General features: G+C 41.1%; 1 protein-coding gene across 2 annotated transcripts; it reads left to right on the forward strand.

Annotated features, from left to right (window-relative positions):
- Positions 1-590: 590 nt before the first annotated feature.
- Positions 591-12,267, forward strand: LOC133489255 (retinol-binding protein 1-like). 2 transcript variants are annotated; one of them, XM_061798149.1, is made up of 4 exons: positions 591-953; positions 1,217-1,395; positions 12,008-12,109; positions 12,217-12,267. In XM_061798149.1, exons 1-4 carry the CDS (start codon positions 881-883, stop codon positions 12,265-12,267), a joined length of 405 nt encoding a protein of 134 aa, XP_061654133.1. In that variant the 5' UTR covers positions 591-880. The 2 variants fall into 2 exon arrangements, with proteins under 2 accessions (XP_061654133.1, XP_061654132.1); XM_061798148.1 differs by lacking the exons at positions 12,008-12,109; positions 12,217-12,267 and adding exons at positions 3,733-3,834; positions 5,627-6,455 and having other exon boundaries at positions 607-953.
- The last annotated feature ends 1,536 nt before the right edge of the window (positions 12,268-13,803 follow it).

Raw genomic sequence — 13,803 nt, forward strand, 5'->3', positions numbered from 1 at the left:
GCCCAGCTCTCACCCCAAAGTGAGCTGGGATAGACTTCAGCTCACTCATGACCGTAATGAGGACAACAACTATAGAAAATGGATGGATGTTTTAGTTACATAATTTCTGTGAGTCTGCCACATCTTCAAGTATTGCTGACAGTTGCCCAACTATTGGGTGTATTTTGTCACTGATGTGTGAAAGCCACCTTGCTCCTGATAGTCACTGGCATTTTTAAAACAGCGTGTGTTCCTACTCACAGGATTTTGCTACAGAGGGCCCTCAATGTGAGATTACAAATTAAATGAGTTATTTTACAAAACTAAATATTGACCAGTCTATTGTGCTCCATTTCTTTGTCCTGGTTAGATAATTTTCCGCTCGGATGATTGTGCTTGTGTAAGTCTTCATTCAGGCTGTTTTAATAGATGCATGTTTTGCATTGAGTTGAATGCATCTTCTCCTCTTAGTGAAAGGAAGTCATTATAAGCATAAATCAGGTCTCGGGGCCAAAACGCTGAGTTATATATGTGGGCCTGAAGGGAGTGCATTGATCCTAATCCCTCATAGCCTTCGTAAGCATCCTGAGAAATAAAGCTCACACGGGTGCATTGTATATTATGTGAGCCTGTGCCGGTTGTGTTCCAGCACAGGATAAATCGTAGTGACGCTTGGGGTGTTGCGTGAGTTTAACGTCAGCTGCGAAATGGGAGGTGCAAGCTCTTCACTATTTAAAAAAATAATAATAATAATGAAACCTGGTAGGTAATCGGATTAGGAGTTGAGTTTGGTTCAAATGGGAGATTCTGACCACAGGCTTTGCACTCGAGCACCAGTGGCCTTCCACAGCTGACTTCCTCGCCCACTGAGAGTAAGGGAACCTCTGGAGAAGCAGCCAAAATGCCTGTGGATCTGAACGGATACTGGAAAATGATCTCCAATGACAATTTTGAGGAGTACCTCAAGGCTCTCGGTGAGTTTGTAAGGAAGAAGCCACCCTGATCATCACTCAATAGAACAACAAAATACAATACCATCACTAAATGTGATATTCCAAGTGAAATGTTTTTAATAGTTTTTCTGATTGTCAGATTTTATTTAATTTGTGCTATTTTAAAAGACACACTACACATTATAAGTCTTTCATCATCCCACTTGGAAAACTAAAAATTGTAGAATGGCTTGGATGTAATCGTGAGAAAATAACTGCATGTTCTTCTGGGGACTTTGTTGCAGATGTTAATGTTGCCATCAGAAAAATTGCCACTTTGCTGAAACCCGACAAGGACATCGTCCACGACGGAGATCACATTATCATCAAAACCCTCAGTACCTTCAAAAACTACAACATGGATTTCTATGTGGGCAAAGAGTTTGAGGAGGATCTGTCCGGAGTGGATGACAGGAAGTGTATGGTGAGTATTTGGGATCGGTGTGCTGATCTAACAAGGCTACTTGTGCTGCAAGGGAATTTTACTAATTGAGAAACCTGCAAAATATAATGAGATCCAATGTGAAATTATTAATGTTCAATTTTGATTACCACAAAGACATTTAAACACTATTGTGTTTGTAAAGCTATGCTCCATTATACTGAAAGCTGTTTACAATATTTTGTAACACCTCCAGTGCAGTTCTTAACTACTATCATAAGAAAACAAGCATGGCTAAATGAATAACTGCATGAGTAAACTGATCACTACCCTCTTATCTCACTAGATTTTGTGTGTGAGTGTGTACACAATATATTATTTACAGATTGTAAGAAACAGTGGCGGTCCTTGCATTTGGTACCTGGGCCTACAGTGGGGACTTAACTGAATTAATCCACCTCTTAATACAATACAAAATCACAATATAACAACACAAAACTGTGCCACAGACATTATCTGGAGCAGTTCACATCAATATTTAATATAAATTACCATAATTTCTTATGGATAATGCGGACCTATCTATAATGTGCACCCATGTATAATACGCACCCTGTGTGTTGACCTCAGAATTCTGGAAAGCCCTTCTACATATGTATAATGCATTTTTACAATGCATGATTTTGCTTCAGCGGCACGGTGGGCGACTGGTTAGAGCGTTCTGAGGACCCGGGTTCAATCCCCGGCCCCGCCTGTGTGGAGTTTGTATGTTCTCCCTGTACCTGCGTGGGTTTTCTCCGGGCACTCCGGTTTCCTCCCACATCCCAAAAACATGCATTAATTGGAGACTGTGAGTGCGAATGGTTGTTTGTTCGTATCTGCCCTGTGATTGGCTGGCAACCAGTTCAGGGTGTACCCCGCCTCCTGCCCGATGACAGCTGGGATAGGCTCCAGCACGTCCACGACCTTAGTGAGGAGAAGCGGCTCAGAAAATGGATGGATGGATGATTTTGCTTATTTTGAAATTCACAGCCCTACTTTTATTTAGTAAATTAGAAAACACACAGTTGTGCTCATATGTTTGATAACCCAGGCAGAATTTGTAAGATGGGCACAATTGAAAACATGAAGGACCAGACGAAACACACTTAATTTTATTTTAATGGGATTCAAATTAAACCGTCAAGCATTTCAGAAAAGCCATATCATTAAACATAACCATAAAGAAATTAATGATGGTTGTTGTTCAGTAATCAGTCATATTTAAAAAATAAATAAATAAAAAATATTTCACAAATTCTGCCAGGGTATGTAAACTTATGAGCACAAATGTCCATATATGCAGTCATACGTACCTGTCATATTGGAATGAAAGTGTAGGCAACACCTTTTTTACAACCACTAGGTGGCGGTGACATTTTGGAATGAAAGTGTACAGCTTTTTCATAACCACTAGATGGCGGCATACACAAATAAAATGTGAAAGTTTTTTCCATTTGCCCCTATACCTATGTATAATGCGTACTATTGACTTTTGACAATTTTTGTTGTGACCAACCAATCAAAGGACAGAAAAATGCAGATTTTATTTTGGGCCAGCTATCTGGCCCTCTGAAGGAAATCTGAAATATGACTGGTTAAAATAACAGTCCCATTGCTAATATAGATTATGTTACATGGGCCAGTATTACTGATTCCGAAGCCCACGGGCAGATTGATTGACAGGGCAGCACATCACATCTCATGACATCTGATTATCCAAAAGAAAATCTAACACACACGTACTGAAAGCAGTGCAGCTAAAATAACACTACAATATGAAGAGAACAGAATAATAGTTGGGAATTCATGAATACAATTTCATAGTACAAATGCGTATTAAAATTTTTGTTGTAAATGTAGGTCAGTGCTTATGATAATATTCAGGCCAGCTGTGACACTGAAGGCTCTGGCAAAAAAAAAAAAAGAATTAAATATGCAGAGCTACAATCACAAAGCTAAAACCATTAATGTAAAATGATGTAATAAGTTAAGAAGAGGGTGTCTTATTAATAGACGTAATCCCTTTGTACTGTATGTAATCAGACTGTGACACTGAACAGTGAAAGGAATGATTATTCCTTGAGAGAGAAATAGCTTTTTTGTTTCCTGATAAACTGATCACAGATAAGCTATAAGCTTATTTAACGGCTGAGTGTAAGGGTCACATGCATCCTTTATTAGCTGATTTTATTGGAATGTTGACAGGCTGAGCAGCATGCAGCATGTTTACATGCATATCTTAACAACAGGAACCATCCCTTATATTGTTGAGGTTGATTACTGCCCAGATACACTAATGTCATAAATCATGCCTCTCATCTTGACATGTACACTCAGACCACCATCACCTGGGAAGGAGATAAGCTGGTGTGTGTGCAGAAAGGAGAAATTGAAGGAAGAGGCTGGACCCACTGGGTGGACGGAGACGAGCTTCATCTGGTAAGAACACATCAGCTCCTGCCATGAATATCAATCACAAATTATAGACACTATAATCCAAATCATTAAATGCCTCTCAGGGCATATGCGCGGTGCATTTATTTTCTCATGCAACTTCATGTAACTTCATTGTGATGTGCTCCAAGGAAAAGGCCTTAATTTACAAGGGTTTTACTCAATCCAGTGCATTGAAGATGTGAGACCTTTAAAACAAAACAAAAAACATTCATTTACAACTCGAGGTAACCCTGTTTATCGTAGGGGATACGTTCCAGACTGACCCACAATATGTGAAAATCTGCGAAATAGAGAAATAATCTAATTGTGTATGTATAGTTGTACCCCCTAAAACACTTTAAACACATTTAAAGCTATTAAAACACACTTTTAACAGTATCCCTTAGCGTGGTTCTCAGTCTCTTGCCCTCAAGAAATGCGAGACTATCGTATAACATCACTTTGAGAAATGAAAAGAAGACTCTCGCTTCCACATTTTCCAAATATGACTAAGTGTGCTTTCCGCGTCACTGATGGTGTAGTGGTACACTCGCCTGACTTTGGTGCAGGCAGCGTGGGTTCAGTTCCCACTCAGTGATGTTGTGAATGTGAGTGCGAATGGTTGTCCGTGTCTATATGTGCCCTGCGACTGACTGGCGACCAGTTCAGGGTGTAGTCCGCCTTTTGCCCGAAGTCAGCTGGGATAGGCTCCAGTGTCCTGCGACCCTAACCAGGATAAGCGGTGTTGAAAATGGATGGATGGACTAAGTGTGCTTGCCTCAAGCTTTTTATCTGTCACTAACATTTGAAGTTTACTGTAGACCTGACACAAAACAAAACAAAATTAATTGTAGCCACAGTATATTTGAACACCAAAATATTCAACCACACCATACCTCACAAGTCCACTGAAATTAGAATTAAAATATGTTATGGTAATTATAAACCTTCAAACAACTGCTACTTTACCACACATAGAGAAGCAACACACAAAAAGAAAGCATACCATGGCAGTTGTAATTTGTGTTAGAAGCAATTACATGACTCCCCTTTAATCATATCTTCTCATGCCCCATTGTGGTGCGTAATGAAAGCATTAGCATGTCAAAAGAAGCCAATGAAGTAATGACCAAAATCATGAGTTCAACATAATGAGAATTCCTTCCGTAAAAAGTAATCCGCTGCATTCTTTAATTCAAGTGACGCCCCAAAATGAGGTTTTCAGGTAGCAGCCATCAAAGCGTCATAGGTGAGAACGATGGAGCGTTTGATTTTAGAGCAGCAGTGATCTCTGGTGGGTGGAAACAGCATGGCAAGACAGAAAGGAAGCCAGTGTACCTCCATCCATCCATCCAGGGGCTTATTGTGGAATTTTCTGTGGAGAAAATAACATTGGGCCCCATTTACCCAATGGTCAATTGAAAAACTATTTTCTAATTGTCAACAGTTTACTCCCCCTTATCACAGTCCCTGTATTCATCCATCCAATGATTCCCAACAAGTGTGCCATGAAATATGGTGTGCCGTGAGACATTTTCCAATTTCACGTAATTGGTCAAAAATATTATTAATTTAGTACAAATAATGTATCTTTGTACATCTACTTGAGCCAGTGACATATAGTGAAAGGCAGAACAATTTCTTGCTTCCTCCCACATTTAAAAAACATGTGGGTGAGGTTCATTGAAGACTCGCAGTGCGTGTGTTTGCAGCCTTAAGGAACATATGAGCAATGTACACATTGCAAGACTGAAGTGCGTTGCTCTCTCACTGACTTTGTTGTATTTGTTCGCAGGAGCTTCGAGCTGGAGGAGTCGTCTCCAAGCAGGTCTTCAAGAAGTCGTAAAGTGTCTCCTATATCCGACGAGACGGTACCCCCTCAGCTGACATAGCATCCAGCATCCTATTTAGTCTTTTCAAGCACTCATCCACGTTCCCACGCCCCTATATAATTTTCTGCCATGATATTCCGTCACTAATCAAACGTTGACTGGATCTTCCAGCTCAAAAAAGCAAGGTAGCATGCATATCGTGTAACGTTCCCAACTGGTTCAGGACGGCTACTACTTCGATCAATTTATCGATATGCATTAGACGTATGCATGCGGGTAAGTGTAGCTTATCAGAGGGGCAGACCGCACTGATGGATCTGGATGCAAAGACGTTGAGTAGAGTTGAGGGGTGCGGGTGTCTCTAGTAAGGATGGCTTCCCCTGCAGTTACAGTGTGTGTAAATAAATTATATCCCTCCCAATCCCTTGTTTTGGGACCCTGTCACTGATAGTAAAATTAATCAATCAAAAAAAAATAAAACAATGTCCAACTCTCTCTTGTCATCTGCCCTTTCTTGAGTTTCTCAAAGCAATTCAGTAAAGTCCCCGTAAAGGGAAAATAAATACATGTCTTCACTTGTCTTATATAGACAGGTGTGTGGCTTTCCTAATCAAGTAAAATCAGTATAATCAAATACAGCTGGACTCCAATGAAGGTGTAGAGCCATCTTAAGGATGATCAGAAGAAATGGACCTGAGTTAAATATGAGTGTCACAGCAAATGATCTGAATACGTATGGCTGTGTGATATTTCAGTTTTTCTTTTTTAATAAATCTGCAAAGATTTCAACAATTTCGTTTTTTTTTCTGTCTATATGGAGTGCTGTGTGTACATTAATGTGGGGGGAAATTAACTTCAATGATTTTAGCAAATGGCTGCAATTTAAAAAAGTGAAAGATTTAAGGGTGTCTGAATACTTTCCGTACCCACTGCAAATCCACAATTGAAACCTAGGGTCAAATTATTTATTACAGCAATATACTTCCAAATGAACAGAAAAACCAAAGTGCTTGGCCAAGTTTTCTCTCCATAGTTTGACCACACAGGACACCTGGCTGGGCAGGTAAGTGTGATCCAATAAAGCAGCTACAGGTAGGCGGTTGGTTTTTATCAAAAGCCCCAAACACTCATCGAGTCTGTGTGGAAATGATGACAGAACAACAGTTACACTAGTGACTTTCGCCGCAAACTCAGGACCCTTCAGTCGCATGTGGTACTTACTTCCCCTGCTGGAAGTAGGTCATGAATTCCACGTTTTTTCCTTCACTTATTGCTCCCTCGGCCAGCTTGCCCACCATCGTGGCGTTACCGGAAGCGGTGGCGAGGAAGAGTAAGCCCCCATAATCCTTGGCATGACGAAGGTATTCCTGGGCCAGGCCAAACTCACAGCCGGTAATACCCAGCTCTGCACACCGCTTCCACTTCTGCTCTGACCATGAGGGGGAAAGGAGGAAATATCTAGGTAGATTCAGAAATGGTGCCAGGATACCACAAATTCAAACTACAGCAGTAGAGGAGAAGACAAGCCAATAAGAGACACCTCACAAGAAGAAACTCATTCATTCAAACGTGTCACCCTGTGTTCTCAATCACTCTGCCTTGATCAAATGGCATGGAAGGGTTTGTTGACAAGTGGTCTCATGGGAGAACGCTTTGTTGCCACCCAGAATAACGTACAGTATTGTTGTGATAGGTCCTCAACCGATAGAAGGGGATAAATTCAAACCGACCAATAAGAGTTGAAATTCAAACATCAAGCCCTCTTGTCTTTGTTGTTAAATGCTTTGTCTTAGATAAAAGACATCACAGTCAACAAAAAAGCCATAATTTGTACAGTTGATGCATGAGTGATATTTAACTCTTAGGCCTGCTACACTACTGCATCCATTGTTGGTCATTATTTGTGGGACTTTAAAGTACTGTGAATATTACATTTAAATGGTTGTAGATCATTTTCTATTGAGTTTAGGATATGGGTTGTAATTACAATTTTATTTGTGTCGCGCGTGTAGGAATTTTCGTAGGCGCAACTTGGCGCAAATAGGTCTTTGATGAACTGTCACCATGTCCTGTTTTGTGGCGACATCAGAAAAGTTTCAGTTGAAGAGCCGCCACTCTCAAATAGTACGTCTGGGGGAAAAAGCTTATGATAACTTAATCTCCCAGATGTTGCGATGGTACTGACCAAGAGTGAAGTCAATCGGATGAAGACTGAAGGACAAGTTCGCAAAAGTGTTATACCTGTAAATATTCCAAAACTATACCTTTAAAAGGTCGTAGGTCAATTTCTGTTAAGTTTAGGTTATGGGTTGTAATTACAATTTTGTAGGTGTCGGGGTCATACACGTACCTGCCAAGTTTGGTAGGTGTAGGTGTGACGTACCATGAGTATCTCTTCTTTAACTGTAATTATGGCATCTGCAAGCGTGCAAAAAAGGTCGAACTTTCCATTTACAAGGTCACAGTTCACTTCCTGTTCAAACTTTTCATTCCACATTTAACCACAAAACCGAAAATGGTTAAACTGCATCAGAGACTCATTCCCGGTACGTTCCACCTAGGACTACAAAAATCAGCTCACATCTGTATGGACCCCAGACGTACAGAAACTTCAAAGACACGCATACCCTAAACCCAACAGGAAGTGACCTGCGACTTCGTAATCGTAAGGTTCGAGCTTTTTCGCAAGGTTGCTGATGCAAATCATCAAAGAGCTATTTGTGGTAGATCACACCTACACCTAACCAAACTTGGCACGCAAGTGTAGCAAACCAACACCTACAAAATTGTAATACAACCCATTTCCTAAACTCAACAGAAAATGATCTACGGCCTTTTAAAAATTTTACATTCACAGTACTTAAAAGTCCCACCATAATTACACAGTACAGTAAGTGTTGTGGTAATTAAGCACATCTAATTATGATGCATGATACATTCTCACACCATTACACAAGGTAGTTCATTATTTGCCACTTGACTTGTAATCTCAAAATGTCATATGCCCGGTTCCCCTTGAACCCTTTTAGATCTGCTGGTGTCGTGGATAAAAGCACATCAATGATACTTACTGCTCCTGTGATGACCCAGTTCTTCCGGGCCACAAATTTGGATGCTCTGACAGGAAGGTCACACACCTCGAAAGTCTTCACCAGTCTTCCAAAAAACATTTCAAATGTTACATTTTTAACTTAACCGCCAAATAAAGTTAGTCTAACATCGAGAAAGAACATTCTCATGAGAGCACACCGATGACTCCAGGAGGTCACAAATGAACCGAGGACAACATCTAAAGAAATGCAGGACTCCCTTGCGTCAGTTAAGGTCAGTGTTGATGAAAAAAACACTAAGGAACCGACTGTGCAAAAATGGCATCCATGGCAGAGTTCCAAGGTGAAAACTACTGCTGACCAAGAAGAACATAAAGACTCATCTTATTTTTGCAAAAGAAAAAAAGAAAAATCTGAATAATTCCCAATATTTTGGGGACTATATACTATGGACTGATGAGATGAAAGTTGAACTTTTTGGAAGGTGTGTGTCTCGCTACATCTGGCATAAATGTGAGACAGCATTTCAGAAAAAGAAAATTTTACCAACAGTCAAACATGATGGTGGTAGTGTGATGGTCTGGGCCTCCTCCACTCCTTCATGACCTTAACGACTTGATATGATTGATGGAACCATGAATTCTGCTCTTTACCAGAAAATCCTCAAAGAGAATGTTCGGTCAAAGGTTTGTGACCTCAAGCTGAAGCGCACTTGGGTTCTACAGTAGGACAGCGATCCAAAACACACCAGCAGGTCAACTTCTGAATGGCTTAAAAAAAAACAATTATAGGTTTTGGCCTATGTCAAAGTCCGGATTTGAAACTGATTGAAATGCTGTGGCATGACCTTAAAAGCCTGTTCATGCTTGAAAGCCCTCCACTGTTGCTGAATTAAAGCAATTCTGTGAGGAAGAGTGGGCCTTTTTGGCAGAGATGTGCAAGACTCACTGCCAGTTATAGAAAACACTTGATTTCAGTTGTTGCTCCCGAGGGTGGCCCAACCATTTACTAGGTTTAGGGAACCATTACTTTTCGTACAGGGCTAGGTAGCTTTGAATAGGTTTTCTTTAATCAATAAAATCATCATTTAAAAACAGCATTTTATGTTTACTTGGGTTATATTTGTATGAGCGGCACGGTGGGCGACTGGTTAGAGCGTCAGCCTCACAGTTCTGAGGTGTGGGGTTCAATCCCCGGCCCCGCCTGTGTGGAGTTTGCATGTTCTCCCCGTGCCTGCGTGGGTTTTCTCCGGGCACTCCGGTTTCCTCCCACATCCCAAAAACATGCATTAATTGGAGACTCTAAATTGCCCGTAGGCATGACTGTGAGTGCGAATGATTGTTTGTTTCGATGTGCCCTGCGATTGGCTGGCAACCAGCTCAGGGTGTACCCCGCCTCCTGCCCGATGACAGCTGGGATAGGCTCCAGCACGCCCGCGACCCTAGTGAGGAGAAGCGGCTCAGAAAATGGATGGATGGATATTTGTATGATATTTACATCTGGTTGGTGATCTTAAACAAAGTGGGGAAATTATGCAAAAAAAATATGAATTTGAGAAGAATACCTCTTTGTGGAACTGTATGCAGTTCTCACTTGTGGAGATAGAGTGTTAAAGTGTTTTTCACTATTTCAGTTTTCCTGATATTTTGGGCATGGCTAAAATGGCACCACGTGACCCACTATTCTGGCATTAGTCGCCTCTACCCCAATATAACATGTAAATAACTTATATACAACTTAAGTGGCCTTTGATTGCATCCACGCTTATCCGGCGCAATTGCCAAGTGCCGTTAGCTAGCTAGCTATGCCGACATCCCGAAAATGTATTTTCCAACCGCTTACTCCGCTGGTGTGGTCACTGTGGAGTGCTAGAATATGGAAGAGGTTTTTTTTTATAGTTTTTTTTTTTTCGGAAAAGTCCCACTTGACATACAATGTGTGTACCGGGGATTCTAGTTGGCTTTGTCGCTTAAGGGCGCCTCGTTGTTGGCTGTAATTGCTCACATGTCCTGAGGTGAAGGCGGAGGAGTGAGGTAAAAAAAATTCTGTGACAGCCAATATGTGGACAGGAGCTTTGCGCTGGCATGGTGACTTAAGAGCGCCTCGTTGTTACAGTGTAGCATACATTTTTCCAGGACGAGTAGAAGTGTAGGGAGTGTAGTATACAGGGACTTTAAGGAATTGCTTTTAACCACTCAAGAAAGGGCAGATGACAAGAAAGAGTTTGAAATTGTTTTATTTTATTGATTGATTCATTTTACTATCAGTGACAGTCCCAAAACAATCGGGAGGGATATATTTTATTTACACACACTATAACTGACATCCTTACTGGAGATACTCGCCAGAGCTTTTACTCAGCATGGAGGACAGGAATTCATATTTAAATGGACAACACATGTAATGTTACAACTCCTGGTCACATACTACATGTGAAAATATAAAACCAAGCGGTACAGCAAAAATTCTGCCTTTAAAAGGTAATGACACACACTTTTCATTGACAGTTTAAATTAAACATTGTTATTGTGGTTATAAAAGTGGTGGAGGACATACAGTATAACAAATATTTCAATATTTACAACTTTTACAGATAATACAACTGTGTGGAATGATGTGTATAATACTAATGTCATTGTTCATTCATGACATATAGCAGTGCTCTCATTTGTCTATAAAATTCATCCAGCATGACAGAGCATGCCTCATGAAGCACTCTGACAATGAGAGCGCCACTGCCACCTACTGTAGTGGACGTGCAATTACTCTTTTATGCAAAAAATGCATGTTCCCCGTGGTCAGACGCGCCCCACTATTTGAGAAGGACTGACACATAGTGACATTCAGAACAATTAAATGCTCTTCCACTAGATGGTAGAAGGTACATTTAACTAGGTACAATTAACTGGGGGGGAACTTAACATTCGACAAAACCAGGCAATTGCACCGATTCATCGATGAATTGAAAAAAAATTGACAGATTAATCGATTATTAAAATAATTGTTAGTTGCATCCCTAATGATAAACATTAATACAATAGCGTACTCCAAATCCTGTAATGTACATAAAACGTGGTCATAGAAGTGTTATCACAATTCATCCATCCATTTTCTATAGCACTTACTCATTCGGGTTCACAGGTGAGCTAGAGATTATCCCATCTGACTTTAAGCGAGAGGCAGGGTACACACTGGACTGGTTGTCAATCGATCACAGGGCAACTGAGCAGACAAATCCTCCACAATGTGGTTGTAATTAAGAAAATTATGCAATTATGATATTGTTGACTGCAGAGTTTGGTGACCTGGGAAGGGGACAAGCTTGTTTGCATCCAGAAAGGGAAGAAAGCCAATCGTGGCTGGAAGCACTGGATTGAAGGGAACAAAATGTACCTGGTGGGTTTCTAATTGCTGGTCATCAAAATTTGTTATCTTATAATGATATATTTATATACACATTGATGCCATCATTGTTCTTAACACAAAAAAAACTCTCTACATAGGAGTTGACATGTCAAGATGCAGTTTGTCTGCAGTTGCTCAAGAGAAAATAATAGAAGACTAATTGTTCATTGTGTTATCTTATTGAGTTACTGTATATGTTTGGCACTAAATAACCTTGATATACAGCTCTTAAATTTGCATTTCAGGAGGATACTTTTCACTTTGTATTAAAGATACATTATAAATAAAAACATTTGTTATATTTCATATTTCAAGGGCAATATTTTTTTTTACTATTTGAGATGACAGTTATTTTCCATCCATCCATCCATTTTCTGAGCCGCTTCTCCCCACTAGGGTCGTGGGCGTGCTGGAGCCTATCCCAGCTATCATCGGGCAGGAGGCGGGGTACACCCTGAACTGGTTGCCAGCCAATCGCAGGGCAGATACAAACAAACAACCATTCACACTCAGAGTCACACCTACGGGCAATTTAGAGTCTCCAATGCATGCATGTTTTTGGGATGTGGGAGGAAACCGGAGTCCCCGGAGAAAACCCACCCAGGCACGGGGAGAACATGCAAACTCCACACAGGCGGGGCCGGGGTTTGAACCCCGCACCTCAGAACTGTGAGGCTGACTCTCTAACCAGTCGGCCACCGTGCCGCCCAGTTATTTTCCATCCATCCATTTTCCTCCACGTATCTGAGGTCGGGTTGCAGGGACAGCAGCTTAAGCAGGGAAGCCCAGACTTCCCTCTCCCCAACCAATTGGTCCAGCTCTTCTGAGGGGATCCTGAGGTGTTCCCAGGCCAGCCGAGAGACGTAGTCTCTCCAGCGTGTCCTGGTTTTGTCACTGAGGCCTCCTCCCGGTGGGACCAGGGAGGCCTCCGGGAGGAATCCAAACCAGAAGCTCGAGCCACCTCATCTGGCTCCTCTCGATCCGGAGGATCAGCTGATCCCATCCCGGATGACCGAGCTTCTCATCCTAATCAGACATGACAATTATTAATGGTTAGTAAACAGATGTTACGCTACTAAGATATATATTTGTGGCGGCTTTAAAGAAGCTCTTTGGTATGATGAATCTATCAAACATAAAAGTCACATTTTCTTTTTCCTTTTGAAGGTCCTCAGGATTCAATCCCTGGTCCCGCCTGTGTGGAGTTTGCATGTTCTCCCTGTGCCTGCGTGGGTTTCCTCTCACATCCCAAAAACATGCAGGTTGATTGACAACTCTAAATTGCCCGTAGGTGTGAATGTGAGTGCGGATGGTTGTTTGTTTGTATGTGCCCTGCGATTGGCTGGCAACCAGTTCAGGGTGTACCCCGCCTCCTGCCCGATGATAGCTGGGATAGGCTCCAGCACGCCTGCGACCCTAGTGAGGAGAAGCAGCTCAGAAAATGGATGGATGGATGTTTTCCTTGATATATGTTTATATTTAGAGAGACTTTAATTAACATGAAGGCGCATTTCTAGTTTTTTACATTTAAATTGCAAATATGTCTTTTTTAAACTAAAAAATATATATTTGACTCGGGGTCGTCCAGGCCGATTTATTATTTTTTTTCAAAGTTAATTACTACTTGAAACAACAACAACAACAAACAAACATTTTCCTGGCATTATTTTGCGTTCATTAAAGAT

The sequence above is a fragment of the Phyllopteryx taeniolatus genome, chromosome 14 (assembly GCF_024500385.1).
Source record: "Phyllopteryx taeniolatus isolate TA_2022b chromosome 14, UOR_Ptae_1.2, whole genome shotgun sequence".
Classification (NCBI taxonomy): Eukaryota; Metazoa; Chordata; class Actinopteri; order Syngnathiformes; family Syngnathidae; genus Phyllopteryx; species Phyllopteryx taeniolatus.

Excerpts from the sequence above, each read along its gene's own strand:
- LOC133489255 (XM_061798149.1), top strand. The coding sequence starts at position 881 with ATGCCTGTGGATCTGAACGGATACTGGAAAATGATCTCCAATGACAAT. Across the intron at positions 1,396-12,007 it reads TGGATGACAGGAAGTGTATG|AGTTTGGTGACCTGGGAAGG; the intron begins GTGAGTATTTGG and ends TGTTGACTGCAG. Across the intron at positions 12,110-12,216 it reads AAGGGAACAAAATGTACCTG|GAGTTGACATGTCAAGATGC; the intron begins GTGGGTTTCTAA and ends CTCTCTACATAG.